Genomic DNA, 27580 nt, shown 5'->3' with positions numbered 1-27580 from the left:
CATCTAAACAGCTACAGCTAGACAGACAGCTAGTTATCATGTTGTGTCCATCTAGATAGCAATGATACAATCATTTTAAAGTTGTTTTAGAACATTTCGCTGTCCAGGTTGTTTCTTACTGGTATTCCAGGGATGCCTGGTTCTCCTTTCCTCCCAGGAAACCCTCCTAAGGGTCCAGATGAGCCCGGTTCACCCTAAAGCATCAAATAAAGCACAGTGAATACACAGACATTGCCACATATTTGTTTATGTTGTGTCTTTAAAAGGATGGGATCTACAGTATTTTTGGTTAGTTCACTTTGCATTTACTGGATCTAAAGGATTTTCTTTTGAGCCTCTTGAATTTTGAATACTCACTTTTTATTTGATTTGCCCTTGGTATTTTCATCAGATCAACTGTTTGGGTTTATTTTATCTAGTTTCTTTTTTTATACTTTGGTAACTCATTTTGTTTTTGTTTTTCATTATTGCATTCCGGCATAAAGTTTGTACAGAAGGAACAAATCATTATATATATTATATATATATGATTTGTTCCTTCTGCACTTATTTTTGTAATGTTATGAAAATGGTGTGAATGGCAAAAATTTAAAGGCCCGGTGTGTAGGATTTAAAGGCCTCTAGTGGTGAGTTTGCAGATTGCTACTAAATGAACAGCCTTCACCTCATCCTCCTCTCTGGTGGCTGTTTAAAACTTGAAAGGCCATCTTTAGAGCCAGTTTTTCAATCCTATACACTGGACACACATAATTTTGTTCTGTTCTAGGTATCTTTTTTTCAAACAAACTATCAGCACCTGTAATATCGGTTGAGAAAGGGTTTAAAGACGATTACTCACCCTTTCACCTTTACCTCCCTTTGGACCTTGTGGCCCTGCCACACCTGGTTCACCCTAAAACAACAGAAAAACCCTTAGGGAGGAAGCACTGTACTTCATATTCAGAGGTCCATCTATGAACTCTGCAGGTCAGGAGAATGACAGTTACTCACTGGGTCTCCTCTGATACCAGGTAGACCCTGTGAACCCTGCAGACACACAAACATAATCATTTTATGACTTTTATGTTAATTCAACAACATAAAGATGTCCAGTGGTCTGTGGTCCCTCTACTCACCGGGACCCCTGCATTTCCTGGAGAACCTGGTCGTCCTGGCAACCCTGGACTTCCATCAATGCCAGGAAAACCCTGAACAGAGAACAGCCCATCTGTACCTTTATTCCTAATAAGGCAGGTTCTTGTATTTTTTGTACATCTCTAAATCTACTCACTCTCTCTCCCTTTTCTCCTTTCACCCCCCCTGAGGGGTCTATAGGTATTATTTGGCCTGGCTGACCTGGGCGTCCTTCAGGCCCTCTGGGGCCCTCCCTCCCAGGCAAACCATCACGACCCTGATCACACACACAAAAATATAGTATAGTACAGTATAGTATATAGTAAGCACAATCAGTATCATTTTGAACATTAGTACGTTTCTGTATAAAGGAATAACATGTTCAGAGTGAATGAATAACTCACAGGCTCTCCCTTACGTCCGTCTGTACCATCTCTGCCTCTCTCACCCTGTGGAGTCAAACAAAAAATGACACCATTACAGCTGAAAACTTAAAACACCAGAGAAGTGGTAAAAAAAAATTCTGCAACTTTTTGCAAAGTACCCTGTCTCCACGATCACCCTTCTCGCCCTGAAAGAAATGGAAAACAAGAGAAATTCAGGAGGGATGAGAATGCAAGAGAAAAGGAGAGAAAAACTTAAAGGGTGTGTCTGTCAGTCATCCAATCTGCAGTATGTTCATCAAAGCTATTAAGAGTCTTTAATACACTTGAATGACTCACCTGTGGGCATATAGTACAACCTGACCCTGGAACCTAAACAAAACAAGTACAGAAACATCAGCAAGACATGAGAGAGATGGTTTTGTCTCATATCCTCCAGTATTACTTTAACTCCCTTCTATTTCAATAAAAGGTCACAAAATATCATGAACATTTGTGAGAATCTACATCCATGTTATATTTGTTTGTCAAATAGCTGAACTAGGAGACACAGGATTACATTAACACAGGAAAGGGAAAATATGTTGTTTTGGTCAGGTCCTTAGGACGCAATAGCATTCAAGATCATGACTTTAAACCAGACATGATTTTCTTCATACCACTGGTATTCTGGCAAGACCACAGAGCATGTCTGCCAGATCAGTATGTAGAGTGTCCAACTGTGCTGCATCACGGGCATACAGGATATTCTGGATGCTGCCATCCGTCACCACCCGACGCAGCTCCTCAGTATCTGCCTGCTCCATACCTAGTGCTAACACTGTCACACCTGGCAAACACATACAACAGACTGGTTTCAACGGGGCAGATCTTAAGATTTATGTGTGTAGTATATGACGTTCTTGTGGATTCAATATTAGACACCATTGCAAATGTTTGTATACATTTCTTTTGCTGAAAGCTTGAAACTAAATTTTACAGATGCAGCCAAGTGTAATGATCTAATAGGTGCAAGAAGTTTATTTAATTTACCACATGACTGCTCCCACATACCTGTAGCCCTGAGCCTGCTGGCTGCAAGCGTGAGGTTGTCAGCTGATTTTTTGTCAGCGATGATGACAACAGCACCAGGGACCCTCGGCCTTTGGCCAGCTGCAGGGCTCAGAAGATACTGTGTGGTGAATGTCACCGCCTCACCTGCAGAGGGAGACAGACAATATCACTGCTCACACACGTCGAACACACACACATACTGTAGAGTGGCTGCATAGATGAAGCCCAGTTCAGTTAATATAGAAGCATCAGGAAAGACATCTATCAGAAAGGAGGGAGAAAAAAAACACTGACCGATGTTATTTCCTGGGCTTTCATCAAAGGGAGTGGACTGGATCTCTTGGAGAAGTGTGTCAGACCGGCCGTGGCGGTTAAGCAGGAACCATATTTTGGGTCTGTAACCGTACACAACAACTCCCACCTGAAACAGGCAGAAAATAATCAGAAAGATTGGCAGTACACAGATAAAACCCTTTAAATGCACAATGGAGCGGTGTTGAAGAAAAATTGAAACAACCATTACGACTATAAACTCAATCAGGAAACTGTTTACTGAGATAATAAATAAGTGAGAACCAGGGTCATTTTTCCCATAAGCTTACATTCAATCAGCTTCTTTCTGAAACTATTATTCATATAGCGCTTTTCAATGACCCAAAGTCGCTGGCATTCATTCATTCACACACAGTCATACTGGTGGTGGTAAACTACGATATGTAGCCACAGCTGCCCTGGGGCAGACTGACGGAAGCGTGGCTGCCATACAGCACTCATACACATTCACACGAGGCAAGGTGGATGAAGTGTCTTGCCCAAGGACACAACGACCGTGATGCAGTTGGCCGAGCAGGGATCGAACCGCCGACCCTCCAAACATAGTCCAACCCGCTCTACCACCTGAGCCACGGTCGCCCCACATCACTGGATGTACCCCCTGCTCGCCATTAGAAGGAATGCAGGATTAAGGCAATGTTACATTGGCTTCACTTTCAGAAGCCTCATCGATGGGTATTTTATTATTCATTTCCTGTTTTATTCTATAGTTTATATCCTCATGTCTCATGTTGCTCTGTCCACTTCCTCTCGTTGTCCCTTTTGCCATCCTTTTTCTGTGTGCACCCCTTCCTGTGTATATAGGTCTGTGTTTTTCCCGCAGTCTCTCTCAGTTTGTCTGCTTCCCCACGTCAGTTTTGCATCCTCCTTTTTGTTCCCGATAATTCTGTGTTGCTCCTCCTGTTTTCAGCCCCTGTGTTCCCAATGGTTTGTAACGTCTTGTTGTTTTTGTATTTGTCTTTGTTCCTTTTTTTGGATTTGCCCCAGTCTGTCTTTGTCAGTTTTATTGCTTGCACTTTGGATTTATATGGATTGCAGCATCATTTAATAACAATTGCCTTTTGTTCTGTCATGTGCTTGCTCCTTAGTGTTTTTAGTTCCATTTTTCCCAAACATAACCCAGTCAGTGTTTGAAATATATTCATCGCGGGCATTTACCTGGGAGTCTCGGGGTCCGATAGTATTGAGCGACCCCGCTGCACTTGTAAGGAGTTCACGCAGAGGTCTTGCAAGGTTAACCCGATCGGTAGATGCCGGCACCAAAAACACCACATCAAGACGCCCGCCCACACACACTGTAAACATGTAGGCAGGCAGGAATAAGTCAGATATCATAAGGTGTTGCAAGTATATGAAAAAGCAGGTGTTTGTGTGTTACCAGTGCGTTCATCTACAGAGCTCTCTCTCCCAACTCCACTTGTGAAGGTGGGCTGCACGGTGAAGCGATATCGACGTCCCAAACGCAGCCCAGTCACCTGGTAAGAGCTGGACGCAGCGGGGAGCGTGACAGACAAGCCTCGACCAACATCTGAGAAATGTGAAAAGGGAAAATGGTTGGACTGTAGAGCAGGCATAGAGGAGTCTCAAAGAAATATTAATTAAAACATATAAAATATTATGTTTCACCTGTCTCGTCTCTCCAGCGCAAAATATATCCTGTGGCACCTGGTAGTGGATTCCAGCCAAGCCGCACAGAACTCTGGGTAATCTCCGCCACTCGTAAAGTTGTGTCAGATACTGTCGGAGGTGGGGTGAAGGCCCCAGCTGTATACAGAGATATTTCATCCAATACATTTGTCAAAATATAATATTTTGTATACAGTGCAAAATTAAATTATTGCACAAAACATTAACGGTAACTTACACACTAACTTTTCAATGACTTTTAAATAGTGACCAAATTATGGCATGTGACATGAGACAAAATATAACCGAGACCTACAATGTAGTTTCTTTCATTCCACTTAGCATTTGAGAACAACATTTTATTGGGAACTTACACAAGCAAATCTCACTATTGAGATTTATTTAAACAAAGACTAGACTCACGTGTAGTGACTCTGACAGACACGGGGGTTCCCTCTCTGTTCTGAACTAAAGCCATGACCTGCACCTCATACTGGGCTCCGGGGTCCAACCGGTCTAAATCCACTGCTGTCACATCTCCCCCGACCACCTGACTCCTCTCTTCACCACCTACAGCAGCACATAGTAACAACAATGATTAACATCCATCAAAGAAGAAAACAACGTATTTCTAACTAAAGTCTAACTTAAATACGAATGCATATTTTAAAGGCAACTTAGTACTTTGAAAGAAACTTTGATTATGTGCGATGAGTGAAAGTACAAATGGACCGAAAACAATCTACCATCTGTTCTCCTCCAAGACACACGATAAGCCGTCGCTCCCTGCACACCAACCCAGGTGACTCGGACGACCTCTCCACGGGTCTCCTGGACTTGCAGTGACGTCACAGTCCCAATCACAGTCCTATCTGACTCTGAAGGTCAAGACAGGAAACAACCATGTCACACATAGCTAGGTTTCTCCCTACAGACAGTTTGTACGACGACAATGATGTGTATTTGACAAATTCAGTTTGTTACCTGTTCTGATTACCAGGGTGGCAGGACTTCCCTCTCGAGAGCCAGCCAGTGAGGAAACTAACACAGTGTAAGCTGAATCTGACTGCAGCCCATCAATGGTGAAGGAAGAGACATCAGCAGGCACGTTACGAGTTGTTTCAACTCCTGCACCAAGAAAAACATGGATGAAAAGTCATAGACATTTGTTTATTTTTTAAGAGTGTTAATTCTAATCAGAGTCGTTTCAGTACATCATTCCAGACTCGATTTGTTTGTTCCAGTTTAGTTTTATTGTTGATGAGTTGTTATTGGTTTCAGTATAAGTTTTGATTAAAATATATTGAGAATTCTTTCAGGAATAAGACATAAAAAGTTCAAAATACATATTACAATACAAACTCACAGTCATGGAGACATCCCAGTCTCAATAAATATAGGCACCATGACTCCTCAAGCTTGTTGTGCAGACTGACAAAGATTAAACCTGAAGACATTTCCTACTTTTATTCATTCTATTTTTGTTAGAACACAATATTTTTTCAGTTAGTTTAGTTTTTTTCATTTTCACTTAAGTTGACTATAATGACTTTGATTCTAATCACTGCTTACCATCATCACGACGCCAAGTGATCTTATAGCCAGTTGCCCTGGTGGACGCCGACCACGTAATGCGTATCCTCTGAGATGTGACGTCAATGATGCGAAGGCCGGACACTGATCCTCCATTGGGATTTGTACGAGAAGACAGCGTGACCACCTCTCCAACGCGCTGATCAACCACAGCTGCAACACCAATTACCAGCGCCTCATCTGGTCGCAGGCTGTCTATGGTATAGGCCGTGGCCTCAGCTCCGAGAAGACGGGACTGCTCCGCACCTACGAAGCAGAACATGAGAAAATGTTAAGTCGTGCACATAAAAAACTGACTACAAGCCAAAACACAGAGAGGAGTGAAGATACAAAACTTCAAAGTCTGCTGCCACAGTTTTTTAAACGACCATGAGGTATGATCTTAATCTGTCTTCAATTTTATGTTCTTTTTCATTTTCATATTTGGTATATTTTGCTCATGTCATTGCATGATTCCAAAAACAATTGTAGTAAGACATAATACACTTCTACTCACTATACTTACACAAATTCCATTAACAAAACAGCAAGAAGCAAAACATTTTATTATCTGCCCCCTTGAGACCAAATTACTGCATGTCTGAGATGAATGCAATAATACGTGATTCGAAAGGAAAACTCAAAGACATAACCCTTACTGCTGCCTTGTCTCCACGTCACCCTGTACCCTGTTGCTCCACTCACACCCGTCCATGCAATTCGAATCCTCCGACTGTTTGCGTTTGTCACTCGGAGGTTAGTCACTCTGCCAGCACCTTGCTCTGAAATAATGTATAAATCTCTATTTTACTTGAAGAGCAACAAGAATCAAAACGAGAAGAAGGCTTAAATATGTGAGCACAGTGTTGTTACAGTGATGACAGAAGACAATTTGGAAACATAGAAGCAGACAGAAGAACTATTTCCTAATGTTAAAAATGTATCCATATCATTTTGATTTCTACTCTCATCTATTTATGTCTATTTTCAACAGCTGTCAAAGCCTTGATGTCTTCCGTAAAATTCACAAGAATTTAAAATTCACAGGAATTTAAAATTCACAGGAATTTAAAATTCACAGGAATTTAAAATTCACAAGAATTTGTGCCTGTGGGAACCTTCACTGATTAAAAAGATCCAGTGGTGTTGATATGACAGATGACAGAAACTCTGAATCACAAGATAAAAAAGACCAAACAGATTGAGCATGGAAACAATTAAACACAACCAGGAGTCAAGGATTAATTATATTGGAAATAACATGGGGATTTCTGGTTTCATTATCATGATGAAGACATGATGACAGCAACACATAGTCACTGCTCCGCCCACCTGGTTTGATGGAGACAGTAACTGGGTCTCCTTCATTTGTCCCCACCAGTGCTGTGACAGTGACAACATAAGACACTCCCACTGTCAGGTCTCTGAGGTCAAGGGTCGTCTGGTTGCCAGGGATACTCCGGATTTCCTCTGTTCCCGCTGACATGACAGTAAACACACAGACACACCGTTTTCACGAGTTTTCATACATAATTGGGCACGAAATATACCACTATAGTGACAAATGAAATGCATCAGTGTACCTTCTGTGTTCAGGATTATGATGCGGTACTGTGTAGCCCCGGCTACACCCGTCCAGCCGAGTCTGACAGTGCTGCCCAGAGACTCTACGACTCTCAGGTTGGACACACTCCCTACTGGCTGTTCCTCTGCACTCATGAAAAATGTATCAGAGCACAAAGAAACTTTCAAGCATATATTTCTACAAACATATTCAGAACTTGGATTTTAACCCAAGCACTTTTTTGAGCCATATATCGATCCAAACTCAGAGTTCAGTGTCCCCTTACTGACCTCTGGATGCTGTGGAGACAGGTGTGGCCTCCTCACGACCGTCGTACAGGGTGAACAGGGTAATGATGTATTCTGTGTTGGGCTGAAGGCCTGTAAGCTCGTAGCTGCTAGTGCTTCTGGGAAAAGACAGGCTCTGCACGCGGCCACCTGGAGACCCAAGATCAGTGCATCTGTACCTACTATATGTACTTTACCTTCAGTTTAAGTATTTACTTTCTACAACTTGAAAGAGAAGGTAACATGTCAATTAAATTATGTATAATAATTATAACGGCATAATAGGAACTTGTCCATCTTCTTCCTAAAAACTGCAGAATGTTTAAAATTGAGGACAAAAAGAGAACAAAATTGATAAGCGAATTTTTGAGCGTGCACATGACATTCAAATCTGACCTTCCCCCTCACTCCACTGCAGGCGGTACCCTCGAGAGGACTGAATGATTCTCCAGGTGAGGCGAATAGAGGAGGGGCCTGTGGTAGCTGCTCTGAGGACCTGCTGCTCCTGACGCTCTGAGGGAAACACACATTACATAACATGTAATTTGTCATAGGTTAAACTCTATGCCCATCAACCTAGCAATGAAAAATAATGGCTTTTCTTCAAGTCTGTCATGAAAACTATACTGAAGTGCCTATTTTTACATTGAATGGTTTACTCGTTGCTGTGAACAGTGATGGACACAAAATCCACAGTCCCTATTCTATTTAATTTAAAAGTTGTGATGAGCAATTTTTATATCTTTTATATTTCATAGACTTAATGATGGGGCGGCTGTAGCTCAGCAGGTAGAACAGGTCGGCTAGTGATCGGAAGGTCGCTGGTTCAAGTCAAAAAGATACTGAACCCAAAATTGCTCCTGATGTGCGGTTGGCACCTTGCATGGCGGCCTCTGCCCTCAGTGAGGGCCCTGTGATGAGCTGGCAACTTGTGAAGGGTGTACCCTGCCCTCGCCCAGAGACAGCAAGGATTGGCTCCAGCAAAAACCCCCGCGACCCCATAAAAAGGGATAAAGTGGTTACAGACAATGGATAGTTTTTCCGGCTTCTTTAGCTTCAGCCTAGATAGTCAACACTTAACTTAATCACCGTATTCATACACAGACAGAACACACAAAACATTTTCTATAGTAGCATTTAAAATTCATTTAATGCTCAGAAAATGCTACTGCGTAAATAAGTGCTCTGAGGGCCATTAAGTAGAGGGCGGTACAGAGTGTATGAGGTGTGTCGAGAAGCAAAAATGACAATTGATGTTTAAGCACCTGAGCGTGTTTGTATGTCAGAGGCCCTGGTGCAAAACAAGAGAGATCAACACAGTTCCCACACCCTCTTAAACAGCCAGTTCAAGCTTCAAGGACTTTCAAGGGCCAATTCCCTCAAATTCAAGGAGCCAAGACAGCATAGTTTGAGACACGGATCAAGGTAAATCACTGAGAACTTTTATAATGAGAAGTAGACGGCTTTACAGAAGCTCACAGACAACAATAATAAAGAGAACGAGGCTGTGAGAGGCAGTGATGGCAGAAAACTACAGGAGAGACACATGCAGACAGCAAAAGATAGATCGATCGATAGATCGATAGATAGATAGATAGATAGATAGATAGATAGATAGATAGATAGATTCTCTTCCATAAGCTGCAGCAGCTGGTGCTCTTATCTGAAGGGGTCAGGAGTATTTTGTGAAGTGATGCGAAAGCCACTGTTTCAAGGATGAACCAATATTCTACCACTGACAGCTAAATATATCACAGTTATAGATTTGAGATAAATACTAGTCAGTCAGAACTGAAGAAGCCTCTTGGATGAGAGGTGAAACTCAAGCAAGTCCAGCTGCCGTTGTATTCCACTTAGATATCTTTCCCTCATTTTCTCTTTTTCTTGTGCTGTCCATTTTTTTCCCCTTGCTTGTCAATGCGCAAACCATAGACTGAGTGAATGTTGTAATCGATCACATGCACATACACATGAACACATGTGCTGAACGAGAGAGATGACACCATCAGGTTAGTAGCTGCTTGGGGGCTGTGGCCACTCTGTGTTGTTTTCTCTTTGATTGGCCTATATCATTTAGCATTTTTAACATTGGCCTGCAAGTCATGACCATGACCAAGTGTATCAAGAAGACTTTAAGGGCTTGAGGCCAAGTCAAGACCAAGAAAAAACGGAAAGGCAAACAGAGTCATGTCAAAGACGGGGCCAGTGAAACCCTTACAGTAAAATCTGGAAGATGCAAATCATAGGCATTCCATAAAAATTGATCTGAAAAGATCCCACATCAACAGAAAACAAATGAGGATTCCTTCCCATTCACCTCTTTTATTGCCATATGTAAATATATACTGTATATATGGGTGTATGTGTGGGTGTACCTTGAAAAATGTCTTAATAAAATCACCAGGAATTGCATAGGGATTTTTTGTGTGGATTTCCCTTTGTTAAATACGAACACTTATGCTGCGTTCCAGACAACTCAGAACACATAAACTTCTAACCTTCTACTAGAAAAAGTACAATAGTTCAACACTGGAAGTTGAAATTCCTACTTGTAAACTCGGGCAAATTGATCTAACCCGGCTTCATGAGGGAGCAGTTGTCTGTCTGATGTCACACAACAATGGCAGCACCCATGTGGAGGGGGTAGGATGAGTATGTAGACAACAACAGGCTCGGAATAGAATTTTTAGACACATTTTAAAGTGGCGTCTGGTACCTCATGTGTCGTTTCCCTCCTCTATTTATTTTAAAGAGGTTGCACTTTGAGGGTCAAGTTGGGTGTACACTTGCCAAACAGACATCAATCTCGAGTACTAAAGCACTACAGGACTACAGGCCTGACACTCCAGGCCAATCAGTGTGCCAGGCCACTGGGAAAATCTCCCTCTGTGGCAAAAATTTAGCTCCCAGGTCAGTCTCACGAATAAACACTTTCTCTACATGTATAGTACTGTTTATGGCCACATGTCTTAATGGTGGTGAACATAAACCCACAAGAAAGTGTCAATGCAGAGCACACAAGTCTAAAAAACAGTGAGTATTACACACCCACTGATGCCCCTGTTAAGCCTGACAGTCAGACTATACACAGACTAACTGTACACCAGATTGCATTATATTGCTTGATTTAATGCCATGCAAAGCTATTATAGTGGTCGACAATGAGGAAGAAGATAAACCAAAATCAATTTAAAACAAATGTAACTTTACATGTCATGCAGTCTTTGATACACTGTTCAAAACTTCAGTATTTTTAAATTAATATGATGTCTTTTAGTGTTGTCCTCACTAAAAGCCCCCAAAGTCGATGAGAGGGAACAGTCAACTCATGACAACTCATGACAACCACAGACACAACAAACAGTTGTTTCTCTACCACTTTAAACAGGAACAAACAAGCTGAGTTGAAGTTTAAGGTGCTGTGGTGTGCAATACGTAGACAACTGTAAATATATCTTTTCTTTGATAGCAGAAAGAGGCCACACAGAGGTTTTCAGTTCTCCAGTTCTACGTGTCAGCTCTCTGCTCGTTGCAGTGACTCAGCCTTCATCCAAATAACACTGGTCCGACTGAAGCGACACCATATGGGCATTTCTCACGAGAGACAGATGGCATGTGCGTATAATGAGTGTGTAGGTGTGCGAGAAATGTTCCTCAAACAGAGCTAAACAGTAACATGTGTATGTTTACAGAAGAGAGACAAACAACGGGCCGGATTATTGGCTGTCTTCTCTGTCTCTGCTTCCTGTCAACGAAGGCAACCACTTATTCATAAAGCTAGTGTGTACCACAATTACAAATCTGAGAGACGACGGACGCAAAAAAATAGAATGTAATTAAGTGTATTGTAGCAAATAACTGTTTAGGTGCATGCGTGTATAACTGTGAGAAAAGCATCCACAGAGTGACACAGTGATATTCTGATGAACTGTGTAACCACACCTACCTATTTTGAACCTGGCCGTCGCTACAGGGCCCTCAGTATTGCCCTCATACAGCGGGATGATAGTGACGATGTATTCGGTGTCGGACTGCAGGCTGGACAAAGTGTGAAACTCGCTGTCACCGGCAACCTCCACAGTCTCAACATTTCGACCTTTGTGAAAAGAAAAACAAAAAAAAAAATGTATTTGTATCCAAATTCCTTTACTGTTAGGTATGCAAGATGCTGTTTGATGTCAGCTTTGTCCTGACCTGTAAATGGTCCCCACACCAGACGGTAGGCCCGGGCACCACTGACACCTCTCCACCGTACACGCACGCTACCCTCTGACACCGTCTCCACTGCTAACTGCTGCACTGCCTCGAGGCGCACTGACACAGGCAAAAATATGAACACAGACACACAAACACCATATGTTTAAACTGCTACGATTGCACAAAATTATACATTCAGTAAGTGCCTACACTACAAGGTGTGTTTACAGGTCTTGGGCACAACTACTGCGTAAGAAAAAAGTGGTATGAAGCTTTTTGTGTCTCCAGAGGAAAATGCATGTAAGCTGACAAATTGCCTCCAGTGATGTCACTCTGTGGCTACACTGTTTAGGATTGTGGGAAATGTAGGCACCAGGTTTTGAGTCCACTGATCATGCATTGCCCTCCTGTAACACTGTTAAACTTATTTGGAAATCATAATCAATACAGCATAACCAGAAATTCCCCTTTTTTAATTCCACTCATTCTTCTGCCTTTTTTTAAACCTGGTACCTACATTACCCATGATGCCACTTGGCCAGTGAGTGACATCACTTAAGGTATTCTATCAGAGTACATGCAGCTCCCCAACCTATACTCCTTCTTTCACATTTGCAGTAGTAATTCCCACGACTGGTAGACACTTTAATGTGTATAATTGATGGAATTACCCTTTAATAAAAAAAGAAAAATTGTACCCTATTTGTTTAGTTTTAATTTTTGGTATCATGAAAACCTTAAAGAAGATAGTATCATTGTACTATATTACTGTTCATAAAATGTATCTAACACTTAATACAACATAACAGTACATTATTATCAAATGGCCACAGGGTGGACTCACATGTTCTGGCGTTGAGGATGGATGGGGATGCAGAGTTTCGGGGGAACAGGGGGTAGAGGCTGATGACGTACTCTGTGTCAGGCTGAAGAGACTCCAGGCTGACAGATGTGGAGTCGGCAGACAGAGACTGTTCCAACAGCTGAGCGGCCGGCTGACCTGCTCATCCAAACGCAGAACAGACAGGACACAGAATTGGAGTCCAATATTACATTATTGCACAATCATCATCAGACGAATTAGTCAACTACAAGCTGTACACATATGTGTCCTCACTTCATTAAGTTGACCTCATTCTCACCTCAGAGTATGAAGCTTAAATATGGCAACAAGCCCGTTGAAGAGAAATATTGTTTGGAGTCGGTGCAAAATGTCTGTGTTGTGTGTACATCCTGTATAGGCTGGCATGCACACTTGCCAGAACCGGCAGCAGCAGGAACAGGTAGTAACATCACACCTCTCATTATAGGATACTTGCTGACCTCATTTCACACATACATGCCAGGCTAACTAGTGAGAAGAGGAGCTCCGTGTGAGACTGGCACTCCTGCCACATGTTCGGAGGGAGAAACTGTTTGTATCAGCCCTCAGGGGCCACTCTCCTGAATCATGTTATAAGCACCCAGACATCTTGACACTGTTATGATCTGTGCCACACCCTGTCTCTATAAATGCAAGTACAGAATTACTGTGGATCAATGACATAAGTAAAGGTTTTCACTGTCTGTTAAATTTCAGGACTGGTGATGATAAAATGTATTTGATATTTAGGTAATGATTGAGCAATAAATGTCCTCACTGACAGCCAGTGCCTGAGGGAGGTAAGGTGCTTGAGAAGCTCTTGTTCCTAACACTGAGCCTTCACAGCTGTGCATACTCAGCATGTTTCCAGCTTGCTACCACAAACAAGTTAACTGTTTTTTGACAACTGTAGCTTCTTTTACTCCTTCGTTTCTCAGTAATCCTTTAACCTGACAAGATTAGTTTTTATAATTAGATTATTTGGTCGCAACTGACAACAAAGACCAAGTACATTGCACTTTCTTCCTACACTAGTCACTGACTGTCCTGCTCTTTGAACTAAATTGCACCCATATTACTCAGGCTGAGTCATACAAATACTTGAGTTTGGAATTTTCTCTTCACAGAAGACTTTTCATTCAGACTCATTTTCAACATCTGATAAATAAAAAATCAAACAAGGGTTCTTGTGTACATTAAACAGATGAGAGTTTTCTTCTGATATTCCCCTTTGAGATTTTATAGCTTAATTATCTGATGCGTTCCATGATTCTTGTCACTTATTTGATTAATTCCTTGCTTTTGTTTTTTTTTTGCTTGCTGATTGTATTCTTGTACAGAAAAGGGAGTGAAACTCTATGAGAACGCCTGATTAAAGGAAGATTAAAAGGTGCAATATGTAAGAATTGGCCTCTTGCTTAATTCATACTCCCATCAAATAGGGGCAGCATCTCACCAGAGAAACTGCTACATCCATCCATCCTACTACATCGTCTGTAGCCACTGTTCCTTTATTAGTTCAGTTAGCCATGCAGCAGGTCAAATTACCAGGGTAGTGTTGGTGTTTACACTGCTAGCATAGCAGCTTTGAACTGCCTTGAGAGAGAGGATTTCAGGCCCGGACCTTGCTGGTTAATATACCAGCTTCAAAACACATCTATGCAACACAGTACAAAGATGTTCTTGACTTACAGTCAAAATTGGTATTTCTTCACAGTCTATTGATATGTTTAAAACTAAAATTCTGACATTTTGTTGCTTTAAATAAATGTTTAAAAGAGGAGGAGTTGTGAATAAACTGTAAGTGTTAAAACACTGATAAAAAGTCAGGCAGGGAGAAAGACAAAGTCAGACAGAGACAAACAGGAAATATAAACAAAGTTCAGTGTGTATGCCTGACCTCGGGGTCCATAAGTGATTTTGTAGCCCTGGACAGGAGATGAAGGCTGATCCCAGCCAACAGAGAGAGAGAAGAAGCCTGCCTGGATCAGACGTAGACTGGAGACCCCTGGCAAAGACCCTGTATGAGGAGAACACAGCATTGTAAACATTGCTGGCATATGTCTTATGTGAGAGAGGCTGTCTTACATTTTGTCAGATTTCTCTCTGCTGACATTCATCACTTTTTCACTCACTGGTCCGTTGCTTGGCTGAAACAGAGTCTCCCACACTGTTGGGGTATTGGGCGATGATAGTCACGAGGTAGTCAGTTCCTGATCTCAACTCTCGTGCTGTAAAGGTCCTCTGACTTGCGGAAACAGTCTCCTGGAGGGAAGTCAAAGAGGTCATCTTTGTAAAGCTGAAGACAAGTTTTTGCAAAGTGAATGCATTCTTTCATCTTCACCATGTCTCTCAGGTACAGAGAAGGGAATTTTAGTCTTTGCTCTGCCAAACTTTAATCTCTACAGCATCTACATGAAGAAGATTCACTCATTATACAGGTTTATACACAGCCTGAAGGCACATGTTTCTCTCGCTATGCACCATTGGCTTTGGCTCCTTAAACTCGATTTGCTACTTCAGTCTAGGTCACGCCAGTGTAAACCTTCATGCGTCAGAAACAGTGCTGGGGTTAATGTGTTTGTTAGAGTACTCTGGTTACTTTTGTAACAAGTAACATAACACATTAGTTTTCAAACTCAAGTAACCAGTTATTTCGATTTTCAAGTAAGCAGTCTGGTCTTAGCAGTCTACAGTACTTCTCTGTTCTTTTTTTGGCCATTAATTGCTCGCGGACCATTAGTCATAAGGATCACGTTTTATGAAACATGATAACTTGTAGGCCAGACGATTCCATGACTCCTTCCTGGGTGAAGATATTCAGAAACTGGATATTTTGGAAATGATGCCGCAGACACGTACATTCACGCCATAATTACATTACAGCTGCTGACATTAAAATAAAAATATCATTATCCAGGAAGATTCTGTGAGGAGCAGTCATGTTTCCTTCGTCTCAACATTTTTGTCCTGTTGTCTAGAAAAATGACCAGTTACTTATGTACCAGCCCTGGTACCAGGTATAAACTAAGAAGTGAACTAAGTAAGTGAAGATCAAGCAAAAGTAAAAAATATCATAATGAAATGACTTGAAATGAGCAACCAACCACAATATGCAATCTGCTTTCTGTTTAAACTAGAACGTGCATACCCATTACATGTGAATGCTCATGTGATATGTGTTTCAGGTTTGTTTGTATGGGGGGATTTTTTCTGAAACATTGGCTAAAAAACTCGCCTGGACGGAGATCGTTTTCAAAACCTTTTTTAAAGATTACCCATGTTCTAGTGGCCCTCAAGTTACATTTCACATTAGGTAAATCTATAACGTAGCAAGTTGTATTTTTTTAAAGGCAAGGTAATGTAACAGGCTACCCATCAGAAATAATCTCCAACACCTGGACTCACCTGACGCAGTTCTGCTGTGATAGGCTGACCCAGGCCAGAGAGTGGCACATATTGGACCACATAACCACTCACGGGGCCCCCTGCTTGACTCCAGCGAAACCTGAGCGAATCAGACGTCTGGCCTGTGAACTGAATGTTGGTCGGACCAGAGAATGCCTCTGAGGAGGGAATGGGGGGGAACACGGATAAAATTAAATGCAGGTTTGCAGTCTGAGGAGTCATAATATCTGTGTGTATTTTAGTACACTGAAGATATTCCCACATACCATCGCTCGCATAAACTCCTCCTGCCTTTGAACACACTCGGGGGCTCACAAGAGGAAGAAGTGTGTTCAACAGTTTGAAGTCCCCAACGAAGGAGGTGAAGTCGCTGCTGGGCTGCGATGATATCTGAGCCAATTCATTTCTGTCTGCACTCTTCACACCTGACAAACACAGAAAAGATTAAAGATCATAATCATGCCATGCTTGTTTCCATATTTAAGCTTCATACTCTGAGGTGAGAATGAGGTCAACTTAATGAAGTGAGGACACATATTTGTACAGCTTGTAGTTGGCTAATTCGTCTGATGATGATGGTGCAATAGTGCAATAATCATGCTTGGACTGTACCCATAATCTAATTGTTTTATATTCAAAGCTTTTATTGAGGTTTTTGAATTAAGCTGGCTGACATCATATTTTATTCACCCCCCCAAAAATCTGCCACCAAAATGATCAATTTGAAGAAAGTAATTAATCGGATTAAATTAGTTAGTCTTTCTTTTCAAATTAGCTTTCTTTAATGAATATTACTGAACCAAACAAGATTTCTTTGTCATCTTTCCAAGTCACGGTGGTGACATCTTGATGGAATGCCAAGTGAACGCAGATCTATAATCTGCAGATAGAAGTCATATCTTGTACAATAATAGTGTTACAGTTAAAAGTGATTACTTTTCATTGTAATAATAAAAATGATGCTATTAGGTCGCTGCTAGACCGCCCCATTAATACAGGCATGTGTTTCCTTTAATGTTTCATGTCGGAGAGCAAAATGTTTTTACCTCAGTGAAAATGTTTGTTTGAAACTCTAAAAGCCAACAAATAAGTTTTGAAGCAGTACATTTCGGTAGATCAGATACTGAGATTTAAACAAGATAAACAGACATGCCAAAAAAAGCTGCGCTTTTAAAAGTCAGCTTTAGTGAATGAGACTTCAAAGCTTCAAACGGTTCAGTACAGCCCTAATAACATCAAAACCATTCTGAGTAACAGAAAAACAAATGATGGGTGAGACACCTACCGACTGCAAAAATATGCACTCCTTGACTGCGCAGCTTCTGTGCTGGGTCCTGCACGCTGTCCTGTGACTTCCCGTCTGTGATCAGGATGGTGATCTGACAGTTAAGGAGGTTGAATTAGAAAAAACAAGAAGTTCTGTCTTAATTATGCAGTTTTATGATCATAAAACATAACAGAACGGCTGCTCCTCAGACCTTTGGGACGTCCCGACTGGACGCAGGGTTAAAGAAGTTATCAGCGACAAACTTGAGGCCAGCACCAGTGCGTGTGTTTCCACCCTTATAGTTGAGATTTTGTACTGCGTTGACCAGCTCAGTGCCATTCAGGTAGGTAGGAAATGTAAATTCAACTCTGGAAGGAGAGAATTAGCATTAATACATACTTCTGCAGTTACATCCTTTGTTATTGCCTGCACAGCTTATGAGGTAAATATTACTCCTGTCAGTCACCTGGAAGTGTCACTGTACTGTATGGCACCAAACCGTATCCCTGACGCACTGACAGAGCTGGCGAATGGCTTGATGATTCCAGCCATGAAGCCCTTCACCTGCAGGAAGTTAGCTCGGCCAATACTGGAAGACCCATCGACCAGAAAAACAATATCTGCTGCTTGCACATTATTACACCTGCCTGCAAGTACAAGTGATGGAGAACACAAGTGAGCACATGAAAACTTTCTGTACACAAACTGACACATGAGGAGAACTGTGAGTTACTTATACCCTGAGCTTCAGCCTGTTTCATGGAGGACAGGAGGACAGTCACGGTAAGAACCCAGCTCCACATCTTCACAGCCTGGGCACACAGAGGACAAATATAGCTTTTCATGACATCTGAAGATTTGGTGGAGCGCTTTAAAATATCCAGTTAATAGAAGAATATTTGCATCTACTGGTAAAAACATTTTCAGTATACATGCAGGGCAGAGTTTAAATTGCCTTGTTTTTGTTCTTAAGTACTCTGGCTCCTCCTCATTTCCTCATGTCCCCTGGTCATATTAGTCTCTGAGTTGTAACCATCCTGTCAGAGGAATTGCCGCCGTCCCACAGCTACTTTCTATTCATACCCATCGAATTTCCTGTTTGTGCCTGATCTTGTCACTTTCCTGTTCAGCTGCGTCCCATTAGTCGTTTGTTCCTCAGCATATGTTGATGGTAGTTCAGCCCTGTTATTTCTCAGATTGTCTTAGACTTGTAGTCATTGTTCCTGCCTGTACCTGTTCTGACCCACCTAGAATCTTTGATATCCTGCCTACCAGCCTCAAGCCTTTGAACACGTTTTCTTCTTCTGTCTGTCTGACTACCGGATATAGTCTCTTTTATTTTACCAGACTGCCTAAGGTCTAAGTACTGCATGCATGTTACAATTTTCAGAATGACTGACAGAGCCCATAGTGTAAGTGTAAAGCAGGAATATAAATATAAGTGCCATCTACACAGGTGTACACACACTACAACCTCACAGATTGCTACTGCCAATGCTATACTAATGTACTGGTGCTGCCATGTACGGGCCACTGCACTGCACAACCCACTTCATTGGTCTGTTCTTCAGTGTTATATATTGCTGTTGCAGAGTGCCTACCCTGTTGATATTTCCCAAAAATTCAAACAGTGTTATCCCCTCAAGCACATCCTACTCCAGTCCCATTTCCCAATATGAGATGTGATTTGAAATTTAAACATTTAATGTAATGAAGACACCTTAAAGGTCCCATATTCTAGAAAATTTGATTTCTATATCTTTTTTGATTGTCAAGCAGATTTAGGTGATATATACATACTGTAAAAATATCAACATGCTTTATCCTTGATTAAATGCACAAAGCCCATATTCAGATATTGTGCTTTTAAATAAACCGTCAGGACTTCCCGAGAGTTTGGGATCACACAACCATACAGTCACCGCCTTCAGAATTACCGTCAGGTTGCAAAAACACCATTGCCAGTGGAAATCGATGCATGCTCAGGCCTGTAATAGCTGACCAATCAGAGCAGACTGGGCTTTTGAGCAAGGGGCATTAAAGAGACAGGCACTAAAATGGACAGAAGGCGAATAGAGGGGCTGTAGCTATAGACAGTATCAAAGCTTTACAACCTACTCTAGTAGGCACCCAAAATAAAAGTATGAATCTAATTAGCCTAATATGGGACATTTAATATTACCATGGCTGATTATCTTAAATTAAAATAGGGAAGATATTAGATTAAATATAAATTTGTATTATAAAAACTATGTATCAGTACTAACATATTGCCAGACTTGTGCAACAAGCCATTCTCACTGACCTGCCACCCTGAAACTCAGTTGATAAAATAGAAAACAATAAAATAACCTAACAAGGTTATATGATGATTGCGGGTTAAGTCCCCAATGTCTATTCTGCTCTTTTGTGCTCTCTGGCTCTGTACTTTACAACAATTACCTATGTGAGAAATGAGCAGGATTTCAGATATCCACAGACAACACAACATCAGGCAGCGCATCTAACTTCTGGGTGACATCTCAATTTAGCTTAAATGCTACATTTCAACACATCACTGACATTCACAATACAACAAATAAACGTTCCAAAACACCAGGTCGCCCTTTTAACAGTTTCTGAGCTCATTCCTGTTTACTTATGATCCTCCTGACACATAAAAATGTGTTAAAAACAGACGGGGCAAAGCCATGAATATTATCTGTATTATAGTATTTCACTATGCATTACATGTAGTATTTGCTCTGTAAACGTTCTTGCTTTTCTTTTTAATCCTGATGTTGCTCTTTGTCATTGGGCTGCGTTCTAAAAAAATCCTGAATTTGTAATAACTCAAGATTTATGCACAAAGCAATTCTGAACTTTTATCTTAAAATAGTTTTAGACGTCTCTCCCCACGTGTCCCATCAGAACATCCTGTTTGGACTAGAATTAAGGGGAATTACAATGAACTCAAATACAGCTTCCTTGTGGTTTATGCTTAAGACTTCAGTTTACACTTCAGTTTTTCACTTAACACTTAAGTATAATCTTTTGCACTTTAAATTAGTGAAATGTCTAACATTAGCTCCCAATAATTGTGGTCCAGGTGTTAAACCAAAGATTGAAGCCTTTCTCTGTGACATTACTGCAAGCTGTGGCAAAACCAGGAAAAGACTGAAGAATAGGGGAATGGAGTAAGAAAAATATAATGACCTCCACTGTGATCTGACAAAACTGAAATTACAAGATACTGTAATCTGCAAATAGCAGACTAAAGTATGTTGAAGAAAAACTATTTATAATGCAAGTCCTGACATGCCTTAAACTGATGCTGAAAAGGAGCCAGATGCAATTATCATCCATGACTGACATGACATCTACAATATAAAGGGCTGCACGTGTTGGAAGATAACATTCCATTAGTGTTACTTGTAACCGTCAGTTCTAAAATGTCAGCTTCCAAATCAAAAAAGCTAAAATATATTTTCATTTCTGACTAAACTGATCACATGGGTCACGATTTTTGAAGGAAATAAATCTACAGTCACGCGCACAAAGTGCTGAGAAGAATACTTCATAATATTCCAAGACTCTGTTTGTGTATATAATTTGCTGATTATTTTCACAATTAATTGATTAAGTCCATAAAATGTAAATCAAAAACAGTGAAAAATGCTTGAAGTCAGTTCAAATAGCTTCTTGCAATAGACCCCTGAAGACACTTCATCTAACCATAAATGTCAAAGAAAAGCAGTAATATTTGTTCATAAAAGGACTGATGATGAATCAATTTTCAAAAGAGTTAGTGATTACTTTTCTTACGACTGACTAATCATTTAATCAACTAATTCTTGCAACTTTTTCTATTTCTTAATGACCACAACCGTCCATCCTATTATTATTAGCATGACATTTTAAAGAAAACAGATACACAGTACTCTAAGACACATAAAAAAATATATGCAGAGACACAATGCTCTCTGTCCTCATTAAAACAGATAAATTAAGGTCATTTTCATTCAGATATCTCTTTTCAATAGGGAAAACAATAATATGCATGATGCCCCATAAAACTTTTCAACTTCTATACCGTAATCAACTCCAACTCACAATGTATGTCTGTCTTTGGTTACTATGTGTCTGGAATGCATCTACCACGACCTAATGGATGATACAGTTTGTAACATTTTTAAAAAACATACAACAGATCTTTGGGACAGAGAATGCAGGACTAGATTGATTTTTGGCCTGTCACACCTTTACATATCAGTGTCACCGGCCACTGCTCACAAGTTATAAAGAAAACCATCACTTTCAGCTTCAAACTCCTGTGGCAGCCTACATCTGGTGAAAGAAACCCATCTCTTCATCAACCTCTATTCACATGCACCTTTTAACAGAGGTGATGCACGATACGGTGGCTACTGCAAATAGCTGACAGATGTTGAGCCAGGGAACAGAAACCTCTGATCTACTCTGGAGAGCAATGATAGCTAAGGTAAACATTGTCAGCGGGCAAAAACCCATGAGAAACCAGTTAAGCTGATTGAATCAAATGTATAAGGGAGAGCAGTGGGGACAACAGCAGACAGAAGTGATTTTCTCAGCCTGTATAAGAATGCACAGAACATCAGCATCATCTGGATTTTGGACATTTTCATTGCAAAGAATTTTGGTGGAACACTAACCCAAACCAGACTGACTGTCAGAACTGGACCACATGAAAGACAGATGTAGTTGATACATGCTGACAGGCTTGATAACATCCACAGCAGACAGAACACTACACTAGAGGGCATCCACTTTATTGTGGTTCCCAGTGTACGAAATTTGGTGCACATATAATGTCAGTCACAATAGTTAATGCATCCTCAACACTCATCAGCCATCCTCAAAATAATCAGGATGTCTGGAAACAAACAGAAATAGTTCAGTTTTTGACAGATTATGGTAACATAATCCGCCTACCAGCAGCTCTAAAGTTAGCTAATTAAAGCTTTATATACTTCTCATTTGTTGATTTCGGACAGAAACTACAGTGTGACTGCATCCAGCCAAGAATCCTTTTGGCACATAATCCACAACATCATTTTACACTTTGATGTTTGTATGGATTATAAAAATAAGACATGACATGTGAGCTTTGGAGGTTCTGTTAGATTTGGACTGAGCCAAGCTAAACTAAACTTAACACCTAGCTCTTCTGACTGTGGCAATACATTTACCTACAGACACAGAGAAAGAAACAGCATTCTACTCTAACACTAAATACTGTGTTGCCCTGTAGACTATAAATAGACTTGAATTAGCACATGCATTTTTCTCATTTGCCTCATTAAACATTGTATAACAAATCATATGTATTTATTTGGCACAAAACTCATCATCTGCCATGTTGCTATGGCTCAGACTCACAATTGTTATTTACAATACATCACTCATGGATGAGCCACATTAAGTAATTCATCCAATTAGCATAGTTGGCTCCATCATCCTATTCATTTTTAATGCTGATCTGCTGGTCAGTGAGGTTACATAAAGTCTGGAAAGAGTACATAAAAGGTGCAATATGTAGGAATTGGCATCTTCTTGAATTCATACTCAAGTTTAGAGTGTTATAATCTAATCTTTAAACTTTAAATACTGCTGTCTCTACGATTTCCTGAAAAGTAGATTTTGGATGCAAAATCATCAGACTGTCCATCCCCAATTGTAAAACTCAAAGTTTCATATGTTTTATGAGTATGAAGTACACAAAGAGCAGCAATACTGATTTAGACACATGAATCCGTTGGCCTTATCCTTTTTTAATTGATTCAAGAAAGAAAACTTTCAGACATAGCCTGAAGCCAGAAGCTCATAATTACCCATAAATGTTTGTTCCCTCTGTAAGATGCAGAGCCCACAAAACCCACCAGTTTCAGGGGTTTTTTCACAAACATGCAGCGCACGAAAAGCTTAATATGTTCAAAGTCTACTGCCCCTTTCCCTTTTCAAGATCCAAAGCTCTTATTTTAAGAGTTTTACACCTATAAAGTGAAATTATGTACAATTAGCTCCTGACAAGCCACGTCAGCATCCCCCTCTTTCATGTTATTTCTCTATTTCCTGAATGGAATTTAATGGAATAATGTTAATTTCTGGTCTCATTCTGTAAGCCAGGTGTTGAGACCACAGTCCATACGCACAGTCTATTCTGAGCAGCTACATGTTGGCTAAGTTAACAGATCATAATTGAAAGGCATTAATGTTTCGGGGGCCATTAAAAACACCAGCTGACGACTAAATGAAACGGCAGCAAACATAAAAACAACAAAAAAGCCAGGTTTCTTGTTCTTTCCTCCTCTTCCTGCCACTCCTACATCACACCCTGCTCTATTTTCAGGTCATATCCTGATTTGTGTGTACATACAACCCTGCTGGTATATATTTTCAAATAATTATTGAAATAACTCACTGGATGGATCACATGCCAGCTGTGGGAGTAGCCCACTTCCTCTGATAAACTCCTTTTTTTATAACAGGCTATGTGAAAGATACTCATCAAGTCTTTATTAAGTACATTCCTCGGGTGGCCTCAACACCTGGAATTTTAAAAGGATGAAGTAACTTATGGGTTTGGCCACACCCACTTTAGGCCACCTGGGAATTAAACAAAACACATGGGCAAAAAGGTCAATGACACAGTAGCAAAGTGCTGCAAAGAGCCATACTCAAGAGGAATTAAGTGAGGATTTAGTGTTAAAAAAAACAACCTGTGTGCCACAGCACTGACAGATGAAGAAAAGGACTTTTCAGGGACAGAAAGAAAAGGAGATTAGGGATCCTCCAAGAGCTACTGGTGGGAGCCGTACAGAGGCTGGGCTGTGCTCTCTGAAAGCTCAGCTCAGGCAGGATCACAGGGTTGTGGTTTAGTAAAGATGCCATTCTCCCAGGGGGGGCGGCGGGCCACCGGCCACTGCAATGTGACAGAGTACAGGATTGTGTAAGCCCCCTCAGCACAACATCAGTCCGGAGACAGAGAGTGACACGAGTGGACAAGGGGATGGAGGGGTCACACGAGGGCGGGGTGTCACACTAAATTACTAAGTCTCCTGCAAATTTGCTTGCACACCAGGACTTTGTGTCCTTGGTAGTCACAAGTAGCTGGTAGCAAGAACAGGAGAGCCCTCCTCTGAGGCTTTGTGGGGAGACGGATCACCTTTGACATCTAGCCTCAGGTCAAGTACAGCATCTCTCACTTCCACCATTAATGGATTACTGTATCAATCCGTTACTACATCCAAACTAAACAGAATTACTAAAAACTGCAGCTTTTGAAAAATCTTGTGTGACCCCTTGTTGGAACAAGGCTCAAAAGAATCACTCATATCATCCTCCCTTAGTATTTCACAAGATTTGAATTGCTAGTAACAAAAGCCAGATGGACTACATCGGGGAAATGACTGCATTCATCAATGGGTCGATCTTTTTATTAAAAGACGTGAATGAGCACAAACAACACAAACAGTCACTACCCAATACACAAAGAGGTTAATAGCTAGGTTAATCCAACATAAACACAGTCAAGAGCCATTAAAGCTGTTAATAATCAAAACACACACATATTCACTAAGAATAAAAGTAGGTATTTTGCAAAAATGCCCCGTTGTTCATAAACATTTTAAAGTACCCATTTAAAGAATTAAATGTTCCTGTCCTAGACCTCAAGTTAGAACAACAGACACTGTTTCCTAACCAACAAACATCAAACACAAACAGTAACCAGCACCAGTCCCAGATGACACACTTGGGATGGGTCCACAGCAATCCAGTAACAGATTGGCGAGCCAAAAATGTAGCCAAGTAGCCTGCAAACAATGCAGGGAATGAAAGCATGAGTGGGCGAAGCTGAGGCAGAGAGGAAGAGTCTAATCGGTCCAGGCATTATTTAAAGACCATGTTTAATGAGGGATTATTTGCTCTCGCGTGAGCCAAACCACAGCAAAGACACGGATGCCCTCCTGAGTGGAACAGATCATCGAAACCGATCAAGGCACAAAGGCAGAGGAGGAAGCGGAGGAGTGAGAAGCTCTTCCTCTGTGCAGCATCATGGACTGTAGCAGTGCCCTCTCACTAAATGAGTTCAGCTGAGGTCAACGCGGTGATGAGCTCCACTGTGCCACTGTCATGCCAACTAATGCAGGCATACTGTTGCTAATGGCAAAAGAAATATAATCACAGTGTTTGACAGAGTTATACGTGATTTAAATTTAAATATGCACTGAAATATTATGTTATTTTTAGTCTAATCACACAGATAAATCATCTACATGATCCTGATGCTGCAAACCTTATCTATTTGATCACTACTACATTTCAGAGAGGGTGAAGATGAGGGGATGAATGCTCTGCTCAGTCTTGTTCAAAGTCAAGGTTTTGCTGCAGGGAAAGCATTAGGCTGAGGGGTGGTGCACTGGCTACAGTTCAGATAAGTGATCTATACAGTATCTGGAGGAGAGGAGTTAAAGCTTACTAGCATGAACCTGAAGAGTAATTCAATGTTTATATTGTAAGATATTGCACACATGACAACATGCAAGCTTGCAAACTGTGCACAACTGTGCAGCCCCAGCATGCCCCTGAATGCATTTTCATTGCAAGGACCCACCACAGTACCCCTTCTCCCCGCCTCTGCCTTCTCTTACTGGGGGATCTCTGCTCCGTGCACCCGGCCACAGGCTGCTGCTCCCCACCTTTCCACCTGTGGCATATCCAGAAGCCCCGGCTCTCCGTGCAGACAGCAGTACTCCCCCCGAAGTCACCGATGTCCAGTGTCACAGCTTTCCAAATCGCAAAACTTCCACAATCACCCGCCGCAGCTCAAGAAGTGAACTCCTGTCGGTGCATCCCTGCAGGACCCTGTCAGAAGTGTGAGCGCCGTTTGTGGCTCCCGAGGCTGCCTGCTTCAGTGTCAGGCTGTGCACAAGCAGCAGCAGAACAGTCCAGACTTGTTCGGATGCCTGAAGGGGACTCCTGCCTGAGCGCTCCCTTTTTTTTTCTCCTCCTCCTTCCAACCTCATTCTCGTCGCTTCTCGTCCCTCCCATGCTCCTGCCTGCAGGCTACCCGTGTAACCAGGTGGAGCTGAAACATTAGCCGAATAATTCCGCTACTTTACCAGGTAAGACGGGGCGCTCAGGGTCACACCTGATCACGCAGGCGTCCTTTTATTTATGTTATCCCACGTGGCCTGCATACATTTGAAACAAGAACATTCAGGTTTACAATTTAAAAAAAAAAAAGTTATGTGCATTTTTAACACACATGTATTAGTTCTTCTTTTGTATCAAGATTAATTCTAAATCCTTATTTACACAGGCTGCAATTGTATTACCTACCATATGTGCATTGGATTGAATGTCTTTTGTAGTGATACACCCCCAACATTACTCTACTATAAGTGGTGTCAGCTCAGCTCAACAGTGGAAATATTATCTTTACATCATTTCATGCCTTATTTTATAATTTAGTGCTTTGCTGTTTTTCAGAGGAATTGCCAGTAAAGCCTCTGTAGCACTTAATCTACCTTTCAGGCAACTGCGGTGCAAGACTGACAGACATATAATTGATGTTTCTTTAAGTAATTTATTTGTCATTTGTCATGCTATGCTAGCTTGATGATCCAGCTGAACCTGCAAACAAGCTAGTATCAATAGCAGAAACCAAATTAACAAACCTGCGCCTATAACAATATTGTGAGGCTTTGGTGAATATAAATAGATTTTCAAATAGCTTTAGATATTTTAACTTTCTTGTCATTAGGCCAAATTACAAACACTACAAAATGTAATGTCACGTCAACTACATTTAACCAAGAATAGTGAGCCATCTAGCACCCTTTGCTGCATCATGTCACGCTAGCTTAGCTAGCTTATGTTGAGTTGCTGTTCATG

The 27580-nt window shown here is 41.2% G+C and overlaps 1 protein-coding gene across 6 annotated transcripts in view; it reads right to left on the bottom strand.

The window, feature by feature from the left end:
• col7a1 (collagen, type VII, alpha 1) overlaps positions 1-26671 on the bottom strand; it is a 72646-nt gene extending 45975 nt beyond the window's left edge. For 4 of the 6 annotated variants that reach the window (XM_030421130.1, XM_030421128.1, XM_030421131.1 and 1 more), the window contains exons 1-35: positions 26335-26670; positions 18405-18477; positions 18132-18312; positions 17877-18033; positions 17684-17777; positions 16665-16823; positions 16399-16556; positions 15126-15255; positions 14891-15010; positions 12973-13128; positions 12126-12245; positions 11878-12027; positions 8328-8444; positions 7935-8081; positions 7664-7789; positions 7413-7559; positions 6740-6862; positions 6081-6347; positions 5493-5636; positions 5255-5386; positions 4932-5078; positions 4509-4646; positions 4261-4410; positions 4041-4177; positions 2844-2970; positions 2550-2693; positions 2156-2325; positions 1836-1868; positions 1658-1684; positions 1518-1562; positions 1271-1390; positions 1116-1187; positions 991-1026; positions 839-892; positions 120-194 (exon numbers count right to left, since the gene is read on the bottom strand). In XM_030421130.1, the coding sequence (XP_030276990.1) occupies positions 120-194; positions 839-892; positions 991-1026; positions 1116-1187; positions 1271-1390; positions 1518-1562; positions 1658-1684; positions 1836-1868; positions 2156-2325; positions 2550-2693; positions 2844-2970; positions 4041-4177; positions 4261-4410; positions 4509-4646; positions 4932-5078; positions 5255-5386; positions 5493-5636; positions 6081-6347; positions 6740-6862; positions 7413-7559; positions 7664-7789; positions 7935-8081; positions 8328-8444; positions 11878-12027; positions 12126-12245; positions 12973-13128; positions 14891-15010; positions 15126-15255; positions 16399-16556; positions 16665-16823; positions 17684-17777; positions 17877-18033; positions 18132-18312; positions 18405-18468 (4167 nt within the window). In that variant the 5' untranslated portion in view covers positions 18469-18477; positions 26335-26670. Of the gene's footprint in view, positions 1-119; positions 195-838; positions 893-990; positions 1027-1115; positions 1188-1270; positions 1391-1517; positions 1563-1657; positions 1685-1835; positions 1869-2155; positions 2326-2549; positions 2694-2843; positions 2971-4040; positions 4178-4260; positions 4411-4508; positions 4647-4931; positions 5079-5254; positions 5387-5492; positions 5637-6080; positions 6348-6739; positions 6863-7412; positions 7560-7663; positions 7790-7934; positions 8082-8327; positions 8445-11877; positions 12028-12125; positions 12246-12972; positions 13129-14890; positions 15011-15125; positions 15256-16398; positions 16557-16664; positions 16824-17683; positions 17778-17876; positions 18034-18131; positions 18313-18404; positions 18478-26297 lie in introns of all 6 variants that reach the window. The other 2 variants (XM_030421133.1, XM_030421129.1) reach the window with 2 other exon arrangements.
• Positions 26672-27580: the final 909 nt, after the last annotated feature.

The sequence above is a fragment of the Sparus aurata genome, chromosome 6 (assembly GCF_900880675.1).
Source record: "Sparus aurata chromosome 6, fSpaAur1.1, whole genome shotgun sequence".
Classification (NCBI taxonomy): Eukaryota; Metazoa; Chordata; class Actinopteri; order Spariformes; family Sparidae; genus Sparus; species Sparus aurata.
Note: the sequence above shows the minus strand (reverse complement) of the source record. Positions and strands in the feature narration are given on the sequence as shown.